Raw genomic sequence first — 26374 nt, 5'->3', positions numbered from 1 at the left:
GAGTGTCACTTGCCTTACTATGCTTGAGTGTTAAGAGAGGTTGTGAATATCTATGAAGCAATTATATTGCTAGTTCATTAGTTATTTTTATTCTTTTCTGATTTTAAATGATACTTACAATTTTCAAAAAAGAACCCACATATGCAACTACATACACACTTGCATTGTGCAAACACACTATGTCACAACCTAATCGCCTGCATGCCAATTCCACTTTTATAACCTTGCACACAATAGATCTTATACACATGACGAGCTTATAAACTGAGTAATGTTAGCTTTTGCAAAGCATATAAATAAGATACTCTTTTTTAATAGATCAGGCTAGTTAACAATTTCATTGCATAAAGGTATATCATATACCACATATTACCTAGCACGTATTGTCCAACACACTTGAGTATCAAGATGTTTGTTTTACAATTGTCTCACAAATTAATTATATAACAATACAATGGTAAGCATTGCATAACATTTTTGGACAAGAATATTCCACATATTCTTTTATTTAGTTTCAAACTATCTAAATCTTTAACGCAAGAGAAGCAAAACTGAAGTTCCAAGAATAAGGGCAGGACTTGCATTTGTGACCATTAAACTCAAGGACATACAGGACATACCTTTTCCCTCTTATTCAGTTCTGCCTCCCTGGCTTGTAGTTCTCTTTCCTTTTTCTTGAGATCCTACATTATAAACACAGATAAAATAAGCAACTAAGAAATATCAATACACCACAGTACTTGCAATGCAATCTATGTTAATCAGATAATTGATTTAAGAATGATGTGATCACTATTACAAGTTTTGCAAAAAGTTCATAAAAAAAAATGGTTCATTAGTTGACTCACTATTCAAGGAAGTGCTCATAGGTTCTTGATCCCATCTAAAATGCAAAGACATTGAAAGGTTTTCTTGTTTAAGAAGTACATGTATCCTCACAAAATGGAACTAAAATGTATCTAGAGACTGGTCTTGTGAAAATGTCATTATAACTTCTGCCTATACTCATCATATCAAAGAATATCATAATGGCACAACAGCCATTGCAGAAATCAGCAGGGTTCCAGTGGGAGCAGGAAAAGCTAGCATTTGAATAAGAAGGGTTCAAGAAATGTATCTCGTCCATTCAAATTATTTGATAGACCTAGGATTTTGGGGACGTGATGTTTCATCAATTATTAGTTCTTCAGTTCCCTAAAACTCAGGTCCCTAAAAAGAAGTATTCTAGTGCCCTGATTATTTCTACGATATCTTCATCCTCTTCACCATTTATCAGGATAACTGGAGCTAAATCTCTATTTACTTCACAACCCTCAGGACTATATTTAAAATAATAATGCCAGGAATAAAGGAGCTACATCCTCAATCACCAATTGGAGACAATTTATGTACATCAGGTATTAGTAAAAGGTTTCAACTGTCCCTGAATTATTGAAAACTCTTTGTTTTTTTGACAAATTATTGAAGAATCTCTCTAATTGAGACTTGAAGGCTCTCTTTCTTCTTTCTCGTGGATTAATATGCTCTGTGCCACTAAGGCTAGCTTCTCAATACTACATCTTTTGCAATGACGAAAGACTGCATGACAAAATATTATAAATCATTTTAGAATATGGTGCATTGTGGTAAATAGATTTCAGTTCTGAAACAGATATAATAACAGGTCTGCTGGTGCAAGATCCAAATCAATAAAGAATAGTATGATTTCCATAGCAACAGAAAGTAGAGGGAAAGGAAGGTAGAATAGCAGTGAGATGGAGACAAAATATGGAACATCATAAGCAAAATAAAGATACAAGTGCAACAGAAAAAAATTATAGAAATAAGGATATGAATCATGGAATTTTGTGTCAAAGCCTTCTGAATAGGTCAAACATCTCATGATCCTTAATTCAGGTCAGATTGGGACCTTATGACCACCCTAAAAGGGATGCAAATCAGTATTACAATATCTTTGTTATCCCAAATCAGATAACCTTCTAAGATATTTAGAATCATGTTAATAGTTCCTTTATTTTCTAGGGAATAAAGGTCTGTCATACAGGAAAATCATGATTCCACCGCCATTACTTTCTCCTAATAAACTCTAGTGACAGCCCTTAAATTTATAAAATCACAGTAAAAGCTTCAAAAAAATTGAAAACAAGATCTTAAGACTAATATATTCAAAGCAAGACCTACATTTGACACAAGCTGCACCTTAACTTGACCTTGATTGCAAAATTGTAAGTTCATGATGTACACGTACCGCTGAACCTAGTGAGCCTCCACCATAATTTGATCCAGCTGCTTTTCCACGTACCCCAGAATCCTGCCATAGACGTTATTAAATGATACCGAAAGGATATATGGTAAAATAAAACAAATAAAAAGTTGACACATTAATATCAAAGAAACAATGAGGTTATTGGGTTAGATATCAATTTGAAAGAAGAGCGATATACATTAAAGCAATAGTTTAAATAGGAGTCCAGGTGCTCGCTTAGGTGCTTCAATGAAGTGCCACCTAGGCACTCGCCTAAACCCAGGCATCGGGCGTCTCGGGTGAGCGCCCGATTGAAACAAAGCAACTGAACTAGAGTCTGAATCGGTTGAATAGTAGCTTAGTTGGTTCAATTGAACCAACTAAGCTACATAACGTTACTAAACTTGCACAAAACACACACCCCCCCTCCCCGTGCGACCCGGAGCCATAACCCTAGCACAGTCGTTTCCGATGCTTCCTTTGCCGCTGCCTCCGCTGCCAATTGGACCAACCCTTCCTCTATCGCTGACGGACGAGTCCAAAGGTCTAGCTTTCGTGCGTAGTTCCCTCCACCATCACGGCTTCCATGTGCAGCTCCTTCCACCGTCAAGGGAGAGGACCACAATTTCCTTTGCCACCGATTGACACATTTGAAGCTTCTTCCGCCCACGACGTCATCGTCCGCAGCTTCTGCCGCCATTGTTGTCAGTGTTTGAAGCTTTCTCCATCGGTACTACTACTGTCCGCAGCTTCCTCCGCCGCCAATGCTGTCGTCCGAAGCTTCTTTCACGGCTGTTGTCATCTGAAGCTTCCTCTACTGCTGGTTCTACCATCCTATCACGCACTTAGCTAATTTTGCCTAAGTCATGCGGCACCCTTACGTATCCGTCTGCAAAGGTCAGCCTCCTCGAAACCTCCTATTGTCCCTTAGGACCTACAAAAGAGAAAACGGATTAAAGAAAGTTTCTCACTCAGGATCCACAAGCAATCATTTCAGCAAAAACTTTATAGCCAATGCAAATTACAAACAGACTTCACAAATTCTGAACGATCACACAACAAAGGATCTAAAATAGTCCACTATAGATCAAAATCCCCACAAGTGCCCACATGACACAAACCTTTGTTTGCAAGCCTAAGACGACCACTAAAACAAAATAAAATGGGGTTGCTAAGCCTACTATCAGCCCTTTACATATTGTGCAAAGCATGAACAAAATCGAAAGACACGGACATATATAAGAATTACATTAAACACCCAAATTATAGTTTTGTCCGTGACATTCTCCCCCACTTATTCCTTCGACGTCCTCATCGAAGTCTTTACAGATGTTGCATTTCCTAGCCTTTACTGAGTCTTTAATCTTCTGCTCCAGTTGTAATGCGTCACTTGGCGCCCAACTGCACTCCGCTGTTATTGTTAAGTAGTCGAACTTTGATCCATCATGCTGCTTCAACTCGCCAAAGACTCTGACTTTAGTGTGGGGTCGGCTAAGTTGTGTTGATCCCTGCTGTTTTTTGCGGATCCCTTAGATGAAGGAAAAGATCCTCCTTAGTATGCGCTAGTCTCTCAAATGCCTCATGCCGCTAGAACTAGGTGGATGCATGTTGGAGCTTTAATGAAAATCGCCTCACAAACTTTAAAGTTTTTAGGTCCTTCCTCCATAAAATTTGCTCATCGTTTTTTCTTCCACTTAGACATCACTTCCAAGTAGGTTCGCATCACTTCCACTTTCGATTGACATTCTGTTGGGAAATAAAGCAGATAATCTACTCTCAGTAGCACTGATCACCATTGGTGAGGATTTGACAACTAGTGTCTTCCATTCGGTTCTTCGAAGGGTTTATGAACCTATGTAGAGCTCCTTTGCTGGATAGATAAGAGAATTAGGGTACTCGGTTTCACCCATTCTATTAAGAGTTAAGAAGGAAAATGTTACCTTGATTTCGCCCACCTCCTTGAGGGTTGTACTCCATGCATCGAGCTGGTTACTAGCCTTCACCCGCTCATTGCTCATACTTCTAAAGCACTTGAAGTGTTTACACTCCTTACGTTGAGTTAGCAGTTGTGATTCACCTTCTCAATGCCATTGAACTTCTGAAATGCAAGAAGTTTTCACCCCAACTTAGAGCAAGTTTTTAATAGTTTTGGTCGCCTCTGGGATTATGCCATCTTCTCCATCATCTTTGCTGCCTACTCCTCTGAGTTGTAAAGGTACAGCATCGCGTACTGTCTACTTCATTCCTTAGTCGAGCACTCTTGCATCGACCTGAAATCGTTCACTTTCGATTATCTTGATGAGAAGCTTGTTGACACCGATCTTACGAAGTTCCCTGACATCTGCCCTTCAGCCTTATCTCGGTACTTGGAGTTTGCCTTTGCATTCTCCACTACCTCGACCCCTTTCACGACCAAGTACTCTCCCTCCAAGAGAGCAAGGGATCGATGACTTCATAGAAGTCCCGCCTCTGAGGTACCATGGCGCTGCCATGCCCATGGCCCTACTATTCGTCGTCTCGTATCTGCGTCCCTTTCTTCCCGATCAGTAGATTTGCCTTTGTGGCACTATGGCACACATTCAAGTCCACCTCCATTCTAACCAACGCTTGGTTTTGGGTAGCTAGGTCCCTTTGGACTCGTCATTGCTTCCTCGCTCCTTTCGACCCTCTGCTTCAACACGTTTGTGTTCTCCGAGCAATTTCCCTTGGTCGATGGAAAAATAGACTACAACTCTTATGCATGGCCACCGCCATCATGTTGCAGGGTTCGTATCGATTTTGTTCTCCTTAGCTTTATTGGTAGCAACATTTGCTTGCTCGGCCTAATCCTCTGACTTATCGGGTCCCTTAGACGAATATGAGCTCTGAAGCAGTCCAACTCTCTAGTCGCTTTGATCATACCTCTGTATGATCAAGTCCCCCCTATTAGACTCGCTCGTACCTGCATTCGAAATTCTCCTTCGGTGGTACACAACCCCTATATACTGATGACCAAGGCTTTTATCCGATGCAAGATTCGATGCACGCACGGAAGACCCACCTCTGCAATACCATGACATTCACTCCTTGAATCCATAGTCTTTCTTGTCATCGTGTTGTTCACCGAAATGGTGTTCGCAGTAGCTCCCGATCATACCTTTGTATGATCTAGTCTCTTGCGGGACTACTTACGTGTGTATTGCATTGCCACGAACTGTTCCACTATAATCCATTGCACCATGTCGCCTCCTGGTGATATCTTCATTCTATTCTGATCATTGTGGGATGAACTCGGATTGTGATCCCTCTATGTATGGTCTTTACCAACACATTACAGGGCCTCTTCCACCTTTGATTGTGTTCGCTCTTTTGGCAATCGACCTTCGTCCATTCGCTCTCGGGTCACACCCAGACGAAATACAATTCTAAGACAGTCCATCACCTAGTAGCTCCCGAAGTCGACCGACTTCGCTGAAATTGGTGCACCATTGTCTGGATCCTGGGCCTCTGCCCCCACCAGCACAATCTCCACTACGCATTGCTTCCTTCATAGCAACTTGAATGGCAGTACTATGGAGTATTACTCAAGAGTACCCGCCTTCACATCCTCTTGCCTTGTGCCAAGGCCTTCTGAACCCAACTTCGCCTCCGTAAATTGAGTAACCTTGGTTCCTCCGTCAAAAGCTTCTTCGAGATACGATGCATGTGTCTCGAAGCTCCCTTCGTCTTTGGCACCATGTAAGATTAGTCCGCTCCATCAGAATGAGAGACTTATGGAACGATATGATCCTGCTCTTACCTCTGCAAGAGTTCATGTCCTTGACCTGTCTAAGGAAAGCTTCGTGCCTCCACTCCATGTTCCAACTTCTATGCCAACTTCCTTCATGCGGCTTAGGTCCTTCACCAAGTTATACCCAAGTTGCTCCGCTCCTCGATTTGCATTAAGTTGATGGGGGCTCTCATGCCCACCATTCCACGGGTCAGCCCTCCATTGAGTCCAATCTCCATATCGACTCCAAGTATGCCTTCATTTTATGTTGCCTCGAGTCGCTCCCCCACTTGATATCACAATGCATCCACCAATGCATTACCTCATGCGAGATCATGTGATACTCTTCGCCACTCGCTCGATCCGTTGAGCTTTGTGGGGTTGTTGTCTTAAAGTATTCCTCCTCAACATATGGGGTCCGTTGCACATGAATCTCCTTCCGGAGAACTGGGACTTATCCCTCAAAGGTCTTTGTCTTATTGGAGCAACTTCTCTTTTTACATCCTTCCCTTTGAAAGTTTCGGAGGCCACCATCCCCTTAGACTACTCCGCCTTACTGAACAAACTGTGCATTGTTCTGCCTTTGCAAATGCACTTGCTAGATTAGGACTCCTCGCTAATACAGCTCCTACTGCACCCCTCAAGACCTAGGCAACATGTTGAACTCGCTGCACACTTCAGCTTTATACGGACGTATCATTCTCATGCCGAAGAGAAAGTTTCAATGCTCCATGGCGCCGAGTTTCGGTCGCCTTGGTGTCACGGACTTAGTTGGAATTGCCTAAGCCATAAGGCACTCTTGCGGCAAAGACGGGAACTTAACTTAAGTTGCCTAAGTCGCAAAGCACCCTTGCGCCAACTTCTCAAACTTAGTTGGGATTGTCGAAGTCATGACGCGCCCTTGCGATATGCGTCCGCAAAGGTGTAATCAATTTGTAATCTCACTCAAGTCCCGAAGGACCTGTAAAAGAGAAAGTTGATTAGTTCGAATAACGAGTGGCGGAAAAGTCCCGACGTCTCACGGAAAGGGAAGCTTTACAAGCAATTCAGCGAGCACCTTGCATGCATAAGAGAAAAGAGGAGGAAAACAAGGATTCTAGAAGGTAGAACGAATAGTTGCAAGTCCATAAACAACTGCTCACCGGGTGTCGGGCGCGAAAGCAAGTTCCCCTTAAGTTAACGTGCGAACTTGTGAAGATTTTTCAACGCTCGATAATATACCGAAGCCCTATCCAGCCCTATGCCACCTAGGGGGTTCCAAGGTGCTGAGATGGCAAACGTTTTGTGTGCAGCTGCGGCTTGCAGAAAACAAGCTGTGGCACATAAAAATGGAGCCATTTTGGGGCAGTTCGGCCCGACACAGCGAGCGGTCACACTACAGCACTGCAACCTATTAGAACATGCATTTTTACAAACAAAAACACACAAACCAAGGCAAAACAGGCTGCCATGTCTTTGTACAAGCATGCAAAAGCGACGAACAGTTCATTGAACGAAGTTGTTGCGGGTGCACGACGATCGTTCATGACATTCTCCCACACTTAAACTATCGACGCCCTCGTCGACGCTTGTTGGTAGTTGTTGATGACTGCTTCTTCATGTCGTAGGGCATCTTCGAGCTCCCAACTGGCTTCGGTTCAGGGAAGCTTTCGCCACTTCACCAAGTACTCGATCTGCTCAGCTCCATTGGGTAGCTTTATCTTGCGATCCGCTAAAATAGTTTCAACTCGCTTTTTGTATGAGGCTCTGGTGGGAGATAACCGAGTTGGAACACTTCGGGAAGCATCTTGTGGATCTGAGTGGTAGGCTTTCAAGTTGCTGGCATGAAAAACATTGTGAATTTTGAGTCACACCGGCAGTTGCAACTTGTAGGAAATATTGTCCACCCTATTGATAATTAGAAATGGCTCTTTATACTTGTACACCAATCCTTTATGTACTTTGTTTCTAAAGAATTGGAGTGATGCTGGTTGGAGCTTTACCAACACCAAATCGCCGACTTTGAACTCCTGCTGTCGCCTTCCTATGTTTGCCCGCTTCTTCATCTTTTTGGTCACCTTCTCCAAGTAAGCCCACGCAATATCTATATTTAGGTGTCATTCTTTTGCAAAGTGATATGCTGACGAACTACTCCCAGTATACCCAATAGCCAAGGTGTGAGGAGTTGACGGTTGTTGTCCTATAATGATCTCGAGGGGGTTCTTGTTAGACATAGAGCTCCGTTGCAAGTTGTAGGAGAATTGAGCTATGTCCAACGGCTTCACCCAATCTCGTTGGTTGGCACTCATGTAGTGCCGAAGATATTGCTTAAGGAGCGTGTTTATCTTTTCAGTTTGGCCATCCGTCTAGGGGTGGAGGCTTGTGGAGAAGTATAACTTAGACCCCAACAATTTGAATAGCTCGGTCTAGAATCATCCCAGGAACCAAGTGTCTCGATCACTGATGATATTGTGCGGGACTCCCCAATACTTCACCACATACTTCATCATCAGCTTGGCCGCCTCCTCTACTGAACAGTGTAGGGGTGCAGCAATGAAAGTTGCATACTTTGAAAATCAATCGACCACCACAAGTATCGATCCGAGTCCCCCTACTATCGGCAAGCTTGATATGAAGTCTAAGGAAATGCTCTCCCACGACTTTTCTGGTACAGGCAACGCTCTGAAAGTAACACCGGCTTCCGTTGCTCCACCTTGTCTTGTTGGCAAGTGAGGCACGTTCGAACATATTCCTCCACATCAATCCCCATCTTCGGCCAATAAAAGGCCCTCTCCACGAGAGCCAAAGTTTTATGAATACTCGGATATCCAGCCCAACGGGAATTGTGACACTCTCTTAAGAGTTCACGTCTCAAATTGTCCACTCAAGGAACATAAATCAAATTCCCTTTTACGTACACGAGTACCTCATAGATCCAAAATCGTCGTGTCTTGCCTTCTTTGATGAGTTGCATCAAGGGATCACTGTACAGTCCATCCCTGATCCTGGAAAAGAAGTTGGAGTGCAACTGACTTGCTTGGCCTCTGCCCTCCAACTGTATGGCATTCACTCGCTCCACTTTCTAACTCAATACATCGGCCATGACATTTGCTTTTCCGGGCATGTACTCCATTGTCATATCAAACTCAGCCAGGAAGTCCTGCCATCGTGCTTGCTTTGGGGAGAGTTTCTTTTGAGTTTGGAAATAGCTCAAAGCGATGTTGTCTATCCTCAGCATAAATCGCAATCCGAGAAGGTGGTGCCACCAAACTCGTAGATAATGGACCACCGTTGTCATCTCCTTCTCGTGCACTGGATACCGCCGCTCGGTCTCGTTGAGCTTGTGGCTCTCGTAGGCCACCGAGTGACCCTCCTGCATGAGTACTCCAATAGCGAAGTCTAAAGCATCTGTGTGGACTTCGAAGGGCTCCCTATAGTCCAGCAATTTGAGCATCGATTCTTCCAACACGGTAGCCTTCAGATCTTGGAATGCAGCTTCACATTTGTCAGACCACCTCTAAGGCTGCTCCTTTTTCAGCAACTCCGTCAGTGAAGTTGCACGCTTCGAATACCCCACTATGAAGCGCCGATAGTAGTTGACGATACCGAGGAAAGATCTTAGCTCCGACACCTTATTTAGAGTTTGTCATTCCGCAACAGCTTGCACCTTTGATTTGTCCATCCGAATGGAGCCATCACCGATTCGATGCACCAAGAATAAGATCTCCATTTGAGCAAAGTAGCACTTCTCCCTTTTCACGAACAAAGTGTTCTCCCTGAGAACCTTGAAAATTGTCCGAAGGTGTTCGACATTCTCCTCAAGCGTTTGGCTATAGATGACGATATCGTCCAAGCAGACGACCACAAACTTATCCAAATACTCCTTGAATAGTTGGATCAAAAGAGTGCAGAATGTGGCTGGAGCGTTGGTTAAGCCGAAAGGCATCACCAAGAACTCAAACGCCCAGTACCAGGTCATGCAAGTAGTCTTTGCTTTATCGCCTTCAACAATGCGCACCTGCCAGTACCCCAACTAAAGGTCGAGTTTGGAGAAGTACTTTGCCCAATTGGTCGAACAAGTCCGCAATGAGCGGGATGAGATACTTGTTCTTTACCGTCACTTTGTTGAGAGCTCGATAATCGACGAATAGTCGGAGGCTCCCATCTTGTTTCTTTTGGAAGAGAACTGGAGCTCTGAATTGTGCTTTAGGACTACGAATGAGACCACCGTTTAGTAGTCAACCTAATTGCTTTCTGAGCTCTGCCAACTCTGGAGGGGGCATGCGGTAGGATGGTCTCGCTGGAGGCTTCACTCTTGGCTCCAACTCGATATGATGATCCACGCCTCTGCATGGCGGTAAAGTCTTCGGCAACTCGGGTGGCATAACATCTGTGAACTCCTTCAGGACGTTCGCCACCACAGTAGGTTCATGAATGGCCTTCTCGTCGAGTGGCTCTAGTTTCATAGCAGCCACGAATATTAATTTGCCTTTTTGTACCCCATTCTTCAGTTGTAATGTCGATATCTGTTGGGGTTCGCTGGTTCCTCTCTGAGAGATGGAAACCACATAGGGGTCATCACCTCCCATCATACATAGGGAGTTTAGGAACATCATTGGCACCAACTTTGCCGCGTGCATGAATTTCATTCCAAGAATCACTTTGAAGTCGTCCAGTGGCACCGCCATCATGTTTGTGCTCCCGCTCCATGTTCCAATCTTGATGGGAACTCTCTTTGCCAACCCGGAGATTCGCTTGGCCTCCGAGTTCACCGCCTTCATTCGACTTGGGTTCTTCTCCAAGATCAGCCCAAGTCGTTTTGCTTCTCGATCGGCAATAAAGTTGTGGGTAGCACTCGTGTCCACCATTGCACGGGTCGTTTGGCCATTGAGCTTAATGTCTACGTACATCAGCTCGCTACTTCTTGCTTTTTGTGGCCTTATCTTCATGTTCTCCCCCACTTGACCTCGTATAGCGTTCAACAAATGCATTGCCCCCATCTGGGGTCTTTGCAACTCCTCATCGTCACTGTTGGATTCTGAACTACTCGAACTAAGAGCGACAGCCTTGCCCTTGTCCGATTTGGAGGGATGGATAGAAGCTGTTAAGCCATTGAGTGCTTGCTTCTGTGGGCACTCTCTCACCATGTGTGGCCTTCCACACAAGAAGCATCCGTCAGATTTTGGAGCCTTGCCTTTTGAGCTTGGCCATTTGTGGGAACTCTTCTTCCTTTGTTCGTCGCCGGGCTCCTTCCCTCGAGAATATTTTGGAGGGTGATTTCCTGAAGATTGTTTCCTTTTTCCTGACTCCTCGGAGGAAACAAAGTCGGTGAGCCTTTCTGCAGCAACAATTGCCCCGATCACATCGGTGACATTCCTTCGATGTAGTTTTTATTGAGCCCATAGTTTCAAACCATCGAAGAAGCTGAATAGCTTATCCTTCTCGGACATGTCCTGTATGTCCAGCATTAGCGTAGAAAATTGCTTCACGTAGTCTCGGATGGAAGTACTTTGGCGGAGTTGTCTCAACTTCCTCCTTGCAATGAACTCTGTGTTCTCAAGCAGAAATTGAGTTCTCAACTCTCGCTTTAAGTCCTCCCATGTGTCTACCCGACACCGACCTTGTTGGATCTCCTCCCAACGGGTTCGCAACCAAAGTTTTACATCCTCATTCAAATACATGGTTGCTATCGAAACTTTGGTTTCTTCAGTGCCCTTGTGAGCATAGTCACCCTGGAAGTGAGTTCTGCTAAGACTTCCGGCAAATGTTGCACGGAGTCTTTGGTGTCGTCCGATAATCGATCGACTAAGGCCTCAACCTTGTCGATTCGGGATTCAGCTTCTTCTTGCAAGCTCTCTACCCCAAGAAGCCTTCGCTGGCCTTGGTAGAGTTTCGCCAAGCTCACTTCAAGAACATCCAAACGGGTTTCCGCCACTGTAAGTCTCTCCTTATAACTCTTCTTCCTGGTTAACGCTCCATATTGCACCTCCTTCGCTCGCGGAGAGTAGCTAATTTCTTGCTCATCATGTTCGCTGCCACGATCCTCCAAAGCGGCTCTAACAACATGAGAGCGAGTTTGCACTTACAGCCCACCTGCGGCTGCTTGGGACAAAGGTCCGGCTTACCCCCGCCCTGCTTGATTCGCTACGATGCTTTACCATGGCGAAATTACAAAGTTCCTTCGCTGCTTGCTCAAATTGCTTGCCCGCTCTGATATCACAATGTCACGAACTTAGCTGGAATTGCCTAAGTCGTAAGGCATCCTTGCGGCCAAGACGCGAACATAGCTTGAGTTACGTAAGTCACGACGCACCCTTGCGCCAACTTCTTGGACTTAGCTGGTATTACCTAAGTCTTAAGGCATTATTGCACATATGCGTCCGCAAAGGTTCAGCCTAGTTGCAACCTCGTATAGGCTCCGAAGGACCTGTAAAACAGAAAGTTGATTAGATTGAAAACAAGCAACAGACAAGTCCCGACGTCTCGCAAAGAGGGAAGCTTTACAAGCAATTCAACAAGCATTTTGTGTGCATAGGAGAAAAAAGAGGAAGGAGGAAAAAAAGGACTTTATAAGGTAGAATGAATAGTTGCAAATCCACAAACAACTGCTCACCGGGTGTTTGGCACGAAAGCAAGTTCCCGTCAAGTCAACGTGTGAACTTGTGAAGATTTTTCAGCGCTCGACAATGTACCGAAGCCCCATCCAGCCCTGTGCCACCCGGGGGATTCTAGGGTACTGAGATGGTTGACGGTTTGGGCGCTGCTGCGGGCTACAGAAAACAGCCCGCGACACGCGAAACGGAGCCATTTTGGAGCTTTTTGGCCCGACGCGGTGAGCAGTCGCACTACAGCGCTGCAACCTGTTCGAACATATATTTTTACAAATAAAACACATAAAACCAAGGCAAAACAGGTTGTCATGTCTCTGTTCAAGCATGTAAAAGCGACGAACGGTTCGTTGAACGAAGTTGTTGCGAGTGCGCAATGACCGTTCGTGACAGTTCGTGACATTGGGTTGGCCACGAACATTCCATCGTTCGTATGCAAGCCCTTACATGAGTACCGAATTCTTCGAGTTAGCAATTCCTCTCATCTCTGTGAGTTTTGCATAACTTTTTCGATCGTTAAGCAACTCATTCTACTTTGCATAGTCTGATCCTTTACTAAGCGTCTCGCTTGCCTTCAGCACTATCAAGTATGGTTGCCAACGTCGAGTCGTAACTCAAACTCAGTCATCCCAACCTTTGTGCACTACATATTCTCCCCAGCTTGCTTGTCTTCATAGTGTCTCTTACACAAAGGGTTATCCATTCCTCTAAATGTCATTCTCAGATGTCGGCTCCTCTGAGTGACTCTTTTTCCCTATATCTCCATGCCTGTTTTCCCTAAATGGTCGTGCATGCTGGCTGCCCTCAATGCAACCCTACTAGGTCCCCTACGTTTACATACCAAGTGTTTATATGTGTGCTTGTCCCGCTCTGATACCATATGTCACGCACCTAGCTAGTTTTTCCTAAGTCGTGTGGGACTCTTGCATGTCCGTCCGTAAAGGTCAACCTCCCCGAAACCTCCTATTATCTCCGAAACCTCCTATTATCTCTTGGGACCTACAAAAAATAAAACGGGTTAGAGAAAGCAACTCACTTGGGATCCACAAGTAATCATTTCAGCAAACACTTCATAGTCAATGCAAATTACAAACAGACTTCACAAGCTCTGAACGGTCGTATAACAAAATGTCCAAAATGGTCCACTACAGAGCGAAATCCCCACAGGTGCCCACATGATACAACATTTAATTATAAGCCTAAAACAACCAACAAAACCAAAGAAAATAGGGCTGCTAAGCCTACTATCAGCCCTTTACATACTATGCAAAGCATGAACAAAACCGAAAGACATGGACATACATGAGCATTACATCAAACACTCCGGTTACAGTTTTGTCTGTGACAATCTGCAACTTCCTCCACCACCGTCACTATCGTCTGAAAGTTCCTCTATTATCGTCGTCCTCTCCTTCCCCACTTTCTACCATCGGTGATTCTTTACACCGCTCTAACTATTGTTAACAGTAAATTGTTAACTACTAGTATTATATAATAGTCCCTATTTAGATTTTAACAATACTAATCATATTTATTAACTGTATTATATATTTTTTATATTTTAATATTTCAGAACGTCTCGCTTTACCTGGGCGAGCACCTAACGCCTCGGGTATTTTAGGACCTTCATGCCTTTTGACGTCTAGCGCTTTTTAAATCACTACATCAAAGTAAAAGACAAACAGTCTACATCAAATTGAAAGGCAATAGAGAGTCCTAATGTGACTACAACTTATAATGGAGAATGAGAACTTGGGGATTATTTTACCATCTCTAAACAAGAAGAAATAAATTCATATAGCAATATCGTAGCAGTACTACATTGCTTGTAATTATAATTGGTGGCCTTCTCCACCTCAAATTGGACTTATAAAAGGCAACACTCTAACAAATTAGGAATATCCACAATACGAGTATGCTTAATTCCTCAATGACATCAAAGATAGGAAATTTTTGGGGTTGTTACATAAAGTTAAAACCACTAAAAAGCAGTTAAAATATTGGCGTCACTCTGATATCAATTAATAGGATGTGACACTCCTGTTATTAGAAAAGGAGGAAAAATCCCCACAGCTATCAACTAGAGAATCAAGCTACTGACTTAGTATTTTTGTCATACAAAAAATAGATATAAGATTCAGGCAAGAACGTCTACATTCACATTTCTCATACATATAGATAATTAGGAGTGCTAACTAATAAAAATGTTATTTCGGCATTAATTAACTTACCCTCCAAAATTTTGCACAAAAAACTCTGTAACTCTCAAAACACAGGACCTTATAGTTAAACAACAGATCTAACTAACCTTTGATGTGATCAAATTAGGATTCTTATACACTCAATAAACAAGGCCCTATATAAATCCCTAAAATAGCTAATATAATTAGTGAGAAAAGGCATATTCTCTTGTCTAATCATGCTTAGGACTCTTTTGTAATTTGGAAAATAATAATGTGAGCTTTTCAAAATTACCCCAATGATGTCCTAGTCAAAGTCATAATCTAAACTATCTAGGGCCTAATTAACATACTCTTATGGGTTCAGTACGGCCACAACAAGGGCAAGTCGAGGTGCTTTTAGGTCATAACAAAAATACGGAGGTCTCGGACTGATCTAAACCAAGTTTGGCGGCGCCAAACCGCAACAAGGAACTTACTTTGATTCGATGCAAAATATTAGAAGTTTAAACGTTTTCTAGCTCCGTAAGTTTCTAATCAGGAATAGAACACGCGTACGCCTAACAGTTGGAATTCAGATCTTTCAGATTCAGTCTTCTTCTTCCCTATCCTTCAACATTAGAAGTGATTGTCGTGACGACCTGACTAGGTTTTGCAAGATCCAAAAGCAAAATACGACACATTGCCGATAAGCACTCAATTCAGCACCCAATGTACGAGAAACCAACAAACAAGTAATCTCTCACACCCCGAATGTCGCAGTCAAAATCAAGAAGCGCGAAACAATGATCCAATTTCGAGAAGCGGAGAGAGCAACCGGGAACGATCGGACACGTTGGGAACCCAGCGAAACATCAGATCTGACACAGTGATCTAAATGCCGAACCAAATCACCGACTACAGCATCGATCACTAGAAATGTTCCTAGTAGAGATGAAGTTGGAGAGATCGGGGAACTCACCGCGAAGGGATTGACGTCTTCCTCCTGAAAGGGATCGCTGTCGTAACGCCCCGCCATCAGATCCCAACAGTAGAGAGAGAGAGAGAGAGAGAGAGGCGTAGGCAGGTGACTCGGGGAGAAGAAGGGCGACTTCTTGTCGGGTGTATCCCTAGTCCCTGCGTGACAACCTCTACGTGTGGGATCCCCTCCAACTCGTACGGATTCAATATCCTTCCATTAATCTCCTCATGGTTCTTTAATCGGCTAGAGAAGAAGACCACATCAAATGTACTAAATTTTACACACACACACACATATATATATATATATATATATATATATATATATATATATATATATATATATATATATATATATATATATATATATATATATATATATTATGTATACCTTGTATTCTCGTAGAAACTAATAATTACTTTAAAAAGGTTTTCTTTTTCTCACAAAGCATCCTTCGTTTCTCTTTTTTTTCCTGAACATCCTTTTTTTCATATATAATTTAAGTATCCTAAAAAAAGTAATTTTATTTTTCTTTGATTTACTCTTCAATTGACACGGTTTAACTCATAGTTTTACAAAGATTCAAAATAATATATGTTTTTTCTATAAATTAATAATTAAAATAATTAAATAATAATAAATAAATGCTAAAGAAATTAGCAAATAAAATAAGAAACAATACTATCTTAAATATAATATTTTAAAGCTTAAATATTTAATAAAAATTATTAATTCATAGATATAAAATTAGATTTTATTAAACTAAGAGGAAACCGACAAATTGAGAAATAAAAAAAAAAGTCTCGATATTGTCAAAGCTATTATGTAAAAGGATCTCATATTAGAGAGGGATAGTAGAAAACTTGAAACACAAAAGAAAAGAGATTAATAATAAAAAATATATCAAAAAATTCGATGCATCATGTAATATAATTCGATAACTCTCTTCATATATCTATAGAATAAATCAAAAAATTTGAATATATCAATAGAGAAAATCAAAATTTTCATCATAGGTCAATTATAAAACTTTTAAATTATTCATACTCTAGCACAACTCCCCTTATATACCTTATCATATAAAACCAAAAAACTCTTCTCTAACTCTCATTAGATTCAAAAGAGAAACCTCAAAAGCATCCAAAGCCTCTTATCTCTCTTTCATCAAAATCTTAAGATTTAAAATGTATTTATAGAAGCAAATCTTAATTATCTAAGAACTCTTCTTACTTTAATCGCAAGTAATTTGAATACAATTACAACTCCTAAAATATTTATCAACCCAAATAATATCTACTATAGTGAGTACTTTCTCATTTTGCATCTCCTATAAAAATTAAACTACTGGCTTGAAATATTTTTCATAGCTACATAAATCAAATCAGTTCATAGTTCAACACTTGATTTTAATAAATTCGTCAGAACCAAATTAATTACACTACTTGATAGAGAGACGATACTTGATAAGCAGATAAGATTTCCTCCATGTTGAATGTGTATAACCTCCCTGCTAAGTGTGTATAAATAGCTATCAAGAGTTCACTATCAAAATGAACTAGACAATTACATCTTATACATTTCATAGTTTCTTCTACAATTTCTATCTTTTTATATTCTTCGTTTAATTTTTATCATGGTATCAGAGCCTTCTTCCTTGCGGATGTAGGCAGCTCTACCGAAACCTTCTACTGCTCCTCTTTTCTATTCAGTTGGAAAGGGCAGTGTTGTTGCTTCCCTCTCCTCCGGTGTCGCTGCTTCTTGTTCCGGAGTTGGAGATTGCTCGGCCACCTCTTACCCTCATAAGAACCTCGCCTACACTATCATGGTGGCCGCCGTCCTTGCAACTGCTCCTCGGCCAACCGCTTCCCTCTGCCGCAGCAATTTCTCTACAATTGTAACTGCTGCAGATTTTTTTTTTTCTTTCTTTTCACCTAATCGCTGCAGATTTCTCTCCTCTGTAGTGCATCGTTGTAGCCTCTTCTGCAGTGCATCATTGTAGCCTCCTCTATAGTGCATCGCTGTAGTCTCCTCTGCAGTTCATCATTGTAGCCTCCTTTGTAGCGCATCGATATACTTTTCTCCTCCTCTCTCCCTCCTATATCTTTACATCTTTTGTAAAGATCACTTAAACTGCCACAAAATATCTGGGATGTCTTCATTTTCCTCTTCTGATATTCCTGTCCCTGTTTTTGTAGGGACTATAAACACGTTTCAAAGTCTTATCACCATCAATGCTGCAGCACTTATTCCCTTCAAATTATCCAAAGTCTTATCACCATCAATGCTGCAACACTTATTCCCTTCAAATTATCCAAAGGCGGCAACTACGCATCTTGGCAGGTACAACTTTCTAATTTTCTATTTGGCTATGATCTCCTAGGTTACATTGATGGCTCTTTTCAATGTCCACCTGAAATGATCAACATCCCAGGTGAACCCAATCCAGTGCCAAATCCAGCTCACAAACTATGGTTACGTCAAGATCGCCTCATCCTCCAAGCTATTCAAGCTTCCGTTGTTGGATCCATTACCCCGTTGATATCCTCATGTATGACTACTGCAGAAGCATGGTGTAAGTTACAAACAACTTTGGCAAATTGCTCGCGTACTGTATGCTTGGACTTCTCTCCAATCTAATGAAAACGAAACAAGAGGGAAGTACTATTAATGATTATCTACAACATATCAAAGTTATCATCGATGATTTAGTTTTGATAGGTTATTCTCTCAATGATGAAGAAGTCCTAATCCATACCCTCAATGGCCTAGGAGGCGACTACAAAGAATTGACAGCAGCACTTCGGGCATGCGACTCACCGTTATCATTCGAAGAACTTTATGATAAGTTGATTGACTATAAGACGTACTTGAAGCGTGATGATAGGTTGCCCGGACCACCTATTACAGCTCAGGTTAATCAAAAATCTAATGAGGCTTAGACCAAACCCCCCTTATCCATATCAAGATGGTAACTTTCATAATCCTCAGCCGTCGCGTCCTGACTTCACAAGCCACCAACGAGTTGTTTGCACCTACGATTAAAAGAAACCTTATTTCCGTTTCTCAATTCTGTAAACAAAATAATACCTCAATTGAATTCTTTCCTAACTTTTTTCTTGTCAAGGATTTGAGCATAGGGGCATTCTTGGTCTAGGGCCAGAACAAAGACAACATTTATGAGTGGCCATCCGCTTCGCAAATTACCCTTCCTACTGCTCACTCTTTAATCGTAGCTCCGGTTGATATATGGCATCGTCATCTTGGTCATCCCTCCCCTTTTATCCAGCAAAAATTATTTTCTCATTATTCTCTTCCTACCTTAAAATTCAATAGTATAATCAATCATTGCGATGCTTGTCTTTGCAATAAAAGTCATAAACTGTCTTTTGGGACAACCTCCATTTCTTACTCTAAACCATTTGAAATTATTTATACCGACATGTGGGGCCCTGCCCCAATTCCTTCTTTTGACAAGTTTCGCTTTTATGTCATTTTTGTATACTATTTTACTAAGTACACATGGTGTTTCTATAGTATTTACCAACTTTCGAAAGTTGGTCGAGAATTTTTTTCAATCTTCCATTAAAACAGTTTACTCTGATGGCGGAGGCGAATATCAAGCCCTCGCATCCTGTCTCTCTGCTTGTGGTATACAACACCTCAAGTCACCCCCACATACTCCTTAGTTGGTTGGCTCTACCGAACGCAAACATCGATATATCATTGAAACTTGTCTCTCCCTTCTACATCAAGCATCCATGCCACCACCTTTTTGGTCAGTAGCTTTTCAAACTGTAGTTTATCTCATTAATCGTATGCTCACTCCAATCTTACAATACCAGTCACCATTTGAAAAATTATTCTACAAGCTTCCAAACCTTCATAAACTCAAAGTTTTTGGCTGTTTATGTTATCCATGGCTCCGTCCCTATGCGTCAAATAAGCTAACACCACGATCTAAGCCTTGTACTTTTATATGCTACTCTCATGAACATAATGCTTTTCGATACTATGAATCCCAAACTAAAAAAGTCCTTATATCACGTCATGTTATTTTTTAGGAGTCCGTCTTTCCATTTCAAAATAATCCTACCATGCAAGCTACTTCGATAAACATGCATCACTAGAATATCCCTCCGATCTCATCACACGAACCTCCAATGACACCATCCAGTCCTTACCCTCAAGATCCGCATACTACTATTACTCCAGTTCAACAGCTTTTCACTCCCTCTATTTCTCCACTCCCTTCCTCACAAGTTTCCCCTATTAATGAAGCAATACCCTTGGCAACATTGCCACTGGCTTTACCTTCTCCTAGATCTAGTGACATTGTTGTGCCGACGGTTGGCCCGGTCCATGACAGTGACTCGTCCTCGGCTATACCACCAACACAATCTACCACTTCTATCCCCCCTAAACATCCAATGACAACACACTCCAAAAGTGGTATTGTCAAACCACGTCAAGTCCTTGATTTACATGCTATAACAAGTTCCTCCACTGAGGCCAGTGAACCCACTACAATCACTCAAGCTCAAAAATCTTCTCACTGGCGTAAAGCCATGTGTGACTTATATGATGCTCTCCTCCATAACTCTACATGGACCTTAGTACCCTTTCATCACACACAAAATATCATCGGGTGTAAATGGGTCTTTCAAATTAAGCGGAACCCAGACGGATCTGTTGCCAGATATAAAGCATGTCAAGTCACCAAAGGGTTTCATCAACGACCTGGTGTCGACTTCACAGAGACATTTAGTCCCGTTGTTAAACCTACAACAATCCGTCTTATCCTGAGTTTGGTCATCTTAAAGGGCTGGCACATACGACAATTGGATGTTAACAATATCTTTTTACATAAGACACTTACTGAAGATGTCTTTATACAGCAACCTCCTGGTTTCGTTCATCCTCAATATTAGAGGTATGTCTACAAACTTCAAAAAGTTATTTATGGACTTCGTCAAGCTCCAAGGGCAGGGCTTGGTATAATGAGTTTGGCTCATTTTTTACCTCAATTGGCTTCATCAATTCCAAGTCTGATACCTCATTATTCATTTGCCAGCACAATGGAAGTATAATATATCTTTTAGTATATGTGAATGATATTATTGTCACAGAAAATGATCCTTCGAAGGCTCAGGCATTTCTAAAGCAGTTGGCCGATCGATTCTCCCTCAAAGATCTAGGAACTTTAAGCTACTTTTTGGGAGTGGAAGCAACATTTACACCTTCAGGTCTCTTCCTATCATAAAGAAAGTATATTCAAGATTTATTATCAAAGACAAACATGCAGGATGCGAAAGAGGTTACAACTTCTCTCTCTACTAGTGAATCACTTAAATTATGTGATGGAAGTTTTACTACAGATTCGACTCAATATCGACAAGTCCTTGGGTCCTTATAGTACTTGGCTCTCACCCATCCAGATATTTCATTTGCCGTCAATAAATTATCATAATTCATACATCGACCATCTACTACGCATTGGTCTACAGTTAAATGAATTTTGTGGTATCTTAAAGGGACTCTTAATCATGACATTTTTCTTTGCAAAAATACTTCACTCCATCTCCATGCCTTTGCTGATGCTGATTGGGCAAGGAACTTTGATGATAGAACATCTACATTAGGATACATTGTCTTCCTTGGAGCTACTCCAATTAGTTGGAGTTCTAAAAAAACAAAATACGGTTGCACGATCTACAACTGAAGCTGAATATCGTGCCATCGCCACTACCGTTGCTGAACTCAATTGGGTCACAAATCTGCTCAAGGAACTCAACGTCAACTCTACAGTTATTCCTACAATATATTGTGATAATATTGGAGCTACCTATTTATGTGCTAATTCAGTGTTTCATTCCCGCATGAAACACATAGCTATTGACTTCCACTTCGTGCGAGATCAAGTTGTCAGACAACAACTCCGTGTTTCTCACGTACATACAGCTGATCAACTAGCTGACTCACTCATAAAGCCTCTCGCCCGTAAACTTTTTTCATCTCATCGATCCAAGATCGGCATCCTTGATGGAAGCTCAATCTTGCGGGGGCATGATAAATAGATAAGATTTCCTCAAGACAATTGAGGAAATCTCTAAGCAGTTGAGAAAAATCCTGTATGCTGAATGTGTATAACCTCCCTACTGAGTGTGTATAAATAGCTATCAAGAGCTCACTATCAAAACAAACTAGACAATTACATCTTATACATTTCATAGTTTCTTCTACAATTTCTATCTTTCTATATTCCTCGTTTAATTTTTATCAGTACTAACACTGACACTAACACTGAACTAAATTAATTCATCGCCTAGTCTAACACTGACAATGAGTGGTACCACCGCTCAGTTTGGCGATACCACTACTTGACATAGTCTGAAAGACTGTGTTTGGATAGTACCACCACCTGATACAGTTTGGAAGATTGTGTTTGGGCAGTACCACTGCCCAGACTGGTAGTGCCACCACCTGATCCGTTTATGGATGATCGAAGGGGCCTTCCACTTGGCCCAAAACATCATCAACTTAAGCTCAATTGGCCCTTAATTGAATTGGTATTATTTCACCTAAAAACTGACTCAATTAAACCTAAACTAACTCGATCTAGATACATGATTACAACCATGAATCCTATGTTGTTCGGCATGTCATTGGTTCATTCGGCGCTTCGTCCAATCCTTTAGTGCATTGTCGTCTCCTTCGGCATATTACCCAATTAGCATATTGACTCCCGTAACTTTCGATCTCCTTGGTGTAATGTCCGATCCTTCGGCCTGATGACCGAACTCATGACATAAAGTTCTTTCAGCACGTCGACCATTCATCTGCCCTAACATCCAATCTTCTGACATGCTCCACTCCGGCCCAATGTCCAATTCTTCTTGCTTTAATTGAATTATCTTTCCTTAATCGAGGTTAGTCCTACGCCACTCAAACACACATTAGATCTTAACTTCATCAATTGATTTTATTATTAATATTTGAGATTCAATAATCTCTCTATTTTTTATGATGATAATCAATTGATGACGGAGTTTAAACTAAACTCCCCCTATCAATATGTCATATTGAAAGAAGGTTTGAATTTCATAAAATGATAACCATTGAATTTCAGAAAATGATAACCATCGACTCACATCATTGCATGCATCATAAAATCATGAGTATTACATGTATCATTTCCAAATCATAAATATTTCAAATTATTATGGCATCAAAATATCAAAGTATATTACATCCTACTATATATGATTATCATAACTTTTCATTGTATGCATCTGTTAGGATTAAGAGCACTAAGAGGGGGGGGGGGTTGAATTAGTGCAATAGAAAACCTTCTACGATTAAAAAAAAACTACGTTCGTTCGATAAAAGTGATTTCAGTAAGAAAGCTGATTCGTAAATCACTTTAACTTTTGATTAAGTGAGATGCAGTAAAAATATAAATGCAGTTTGCAGGTATGGTTCAAATCAGATAGTAGGCGCAAACTAAAATATGATATTCGTACGAAAAAACTGATTTACGTCTAAATGTTGATTCGTAAATCACTTGATTAAGTGAGATGCTATTAAAGCAAGGATATAGAGGCAGTTTGCAGTTATGATAGAAATTAAAACGTAAAGGCAAACTGAAATATGATGATCGTACGATAAAACTGATTTACGTCTAAACGCCGATTCGGAAAGTGCAAAGCTTGAAACCCAATCGTATATGCGTAGAAAGCAGTAAGCTTTTGAGGAGGTTTGCAGTAAAGATAATATGCTCAAAGTAAATGCAAATCGAGAATTAGAGTGGTTCGGTCAATCTTGACCTACATCCACTTTTGGCTTCCTCCACTGACGAGGTCACCGACGTCCACTAGAGGTCTTCCTTCAAACTTATCAATACTCCCATCATGATGTATCTCTCTGAAGATGATGTCAAGGCTTGACATTCATTTTCAAATTTTACATTACAAGTTTGAATGATGGTAATAGTAGCAATTCATCATATTGTAAGATATCAACATGTAAAACTACGAAGTAAGATTTTTTGTTTGATATCTTGACATGATACAAACAAGGTATAATGCAAATTATAGCAATCATAGCATAGCAATTCATATATCTCTTGGTGATGCAAGCATGGCATTAATACTCATATATTTCTCCCCCTTTGTCATCAACAAAAAGCATGGTAATTGTGATACCAAGAGAACAATATAAGCGAATTTTGAGCATAAGTGTGATGCCTTTACTAGGTTCATGTCATTTTCAATAGTGAGTCAATTATGCAACCATGACATGGAGATATCAATTCTGTTTTTACCCCGCATCTCCACCATCTATTTGTGAGTTTACTTTAAATGAAGTTAAAATTGATGAGAGATTAAATCTTGCTTCATTTTCACAAGGATCAAGATATGTATTAGAAACGAATCCTTGTTAGTAAAAACACTATCATTCATATAATCAGGAATCATTTTATTAAATCCATTTCTTTAAAGAATATTCTTCACATAGGTGTATGAGAGATGTATTTCATATGTCAACAATGATGAGAATTAAACTCGTTATGACATATGCTTTATTAAGTCCGGAAGAGGATAATGTATCGAGAAACTCCGATTTTTAAGAGAATCCGAAAATGAAATTAAGACTTTCATGCATTCGGACGAGACTGTGCTATTGATTTTCAAATATGATCATGAAGACAAAACATGCTTATCATCATGAAAATTTTTATATTCATACACATAATTTCTAACATATAATTGTGTAAAATCATCATAGCAATTAAGTGAAATTGATCAATCAATCAATAAAGTCCGAAAAATAATTTCAACAAGTTTATGTATTCGGACACATCAACATTCCTAATTCTCTTCTTATGAAATCAAATTGTTCTTCACTCGGAGGTTTTGTAAAAATATCAGCTAGTTGATGTTTAGTGTTATGGCAATAATAATATCATGACAATGTCATGACTCATCAACTGCATTGGTATATCATTTTCTCAAATCATATTTATCATGGAAACCAAGGCACAAGGTTTTCAAAGTAGTTATAAAAACATTTAGTTTCAATGTAAAATCCGATAATGAATAACGAGATTAAACAATGAGAGATGTTTGTAACTCAGCATATTCTCACAAATAAATACATCAGGTAACCATATCAAGGATCAAGGCAAAGGGCATCATGGTGAGTAACATAAAGAGTTTACAATAACAATAGGTGATTGTGTTCACATACAAGCTCATTCAGGAGGTGGAAAATTAAAGTGCCTAAATAAAGAGTCAAATTGTCGATGAATTTGCTGCAGCTCAGATAGGATTTGATCTTGTCGATGTTCAAGTCGTTCTTGTCTTTGTTCAAATCAGTCCATCCGAATCCCAATATCTTCGACAGATGATGCAGTAGCTTGCTCAAATGAATGTGTTTCCTCAAAGGGACAGATCGGAGGAGATTGAGTACCCCTAAAGACTAGTGTTTCCGGTTCCGGTTTAGGTTGGGGGGGATCGGTTCTTTTAGGCATTCTAACCCAGTTACTGTTTCTATAAACACATCTTAATCGGTGAAGTAGATTTTTATTTATTATGCTAAACCTATCTACTTTTATTACTTCTTCTTCCGGTGGTATTGGAATATCGTATGCTTTCAGTATTCTAGTGATTATACCACCATATGGAAGCATCATGTCTTTCTTAGATAGTTCTAACATGTTTTGCTGGATAAGATAACCAAGACAGATGTCATGTCCTTTCATGATCCAATACTTAGTTCCTAATTCTATTTGGCTTACTTCATCATGATGGTATTATTTAGGGAGAATGATGCTAGTTAGGATATGATGAAGTACCTTAGTGTTTAGTGGTAGTAGATGTTCACAACTTTTAGGAACAAATGCTAAGTTGGGATTGGCGAAAATTATTCCTAAGGCTTCAACATATGTTGTCCCAACAGTTTCATCATCCCATGATCCTCTAAAATAAAATCCTCTATTTTTTAGGGGAATGCCTATCATGTCGTAAATGAATTTATCCGTAATAGAGATGTGTTGTCCTAAGAGATAGGTAGACATTCATTCTTCTTCATCTACTTGTATATTATTGTAAAACAGTCTAACAAGTCTTGGATAGATGGGTTCACTAATTTGTAAAATAGGGAGTAGATCTAAGTTTGCAAACCATTGGATTGTCTCTAAGTCTCTTAGTTCATTTAAATCTACATGTTTCCCCTTATTGACACTCCTAAGTTCGAAAGAGGAAAAACTTTCAGCATGATATTTTGAATCGAAAAGGGTAAGATCAAAATCTTCTACTAATCTCCTCTTCTCTTTGTTCCTTGAGGATCTTCTAGACCCCATAACTACTGCTATTTAAGAGGATAATAATGAGCAAGAGTAAATAAATCAAAAACAAAATTTAAGGGGTTCTTAGATAATACCTTAGTGAGATTTTCAATAGAAGGAGAGATTGTTGATCTTTTGCATCAAAATGAGGAGTATTTGGGATGCTATGAGGGGTGAAATGGAGGTGGTGAAGCTTTGGAAGAGTAAAGAGGGGAAGGGAGTGAGTTGGGGTCGGTTCCACCGCCGGCCCTAGCTCGGGTTAAAAAGAGGCAGAATTGCGGGCGGTTGCACCGATGGCTGGGGCGGTG

General features: G+C 40.7%; 1 protein-coding gene across 1 annotated transcript in view; it reads right to left on the bottom strand.

The window, feature by feature from the left end:
* Nucleotides 1-15984, bottom strand: part of LOC135650081 (secretory carrier-associated membrane protein 1-like) — a 34848-nt gene extending 18864 nt beyond the window's left edge. The window contains exons 1-3 of the mRNA XM_065169198.1: nt 15722-15984; nt 2249-2311; nt 621-683 (exon numbers count right to left, since the gene is read on the bottom strand). Of these exons, the coding sequence (XP_065025270.1) occupies nt 621-683; nt 2249-2311; nt 15722-15778 (183 nt within the window). The 5' untranslated portion in view covers nt 15779-15984. The remainder of the gene's footprint in view (nt 1-620; nt 684-2248; nt 2312-15721) is intronic.
* Between the last annotated feature and the right edge of the window lie 10390 nt (nt 15985-26374).

The sequence above is a fragment of the Musa acuminata genome, chromosome BXJ3-9, assembly GCF_036884655.1.
Source record: "Musa acuminata AAA Group cultivar baxijiao chromosome BXJ3-9, Cavendish_Baxijiao_AAA, whole genome shotgun sequence".
NCBI lineage: Eukaryota > Viridiplantae > Streptophyta > Magnoliopsida > Zingiberales > Musaceae > Musa > Musa acuminata.
The sequence above is the reverse complement of the archived record's forward strand: the minus strand, read 5'-3'. Positions and strand labels throughout refer to the sequence as shown.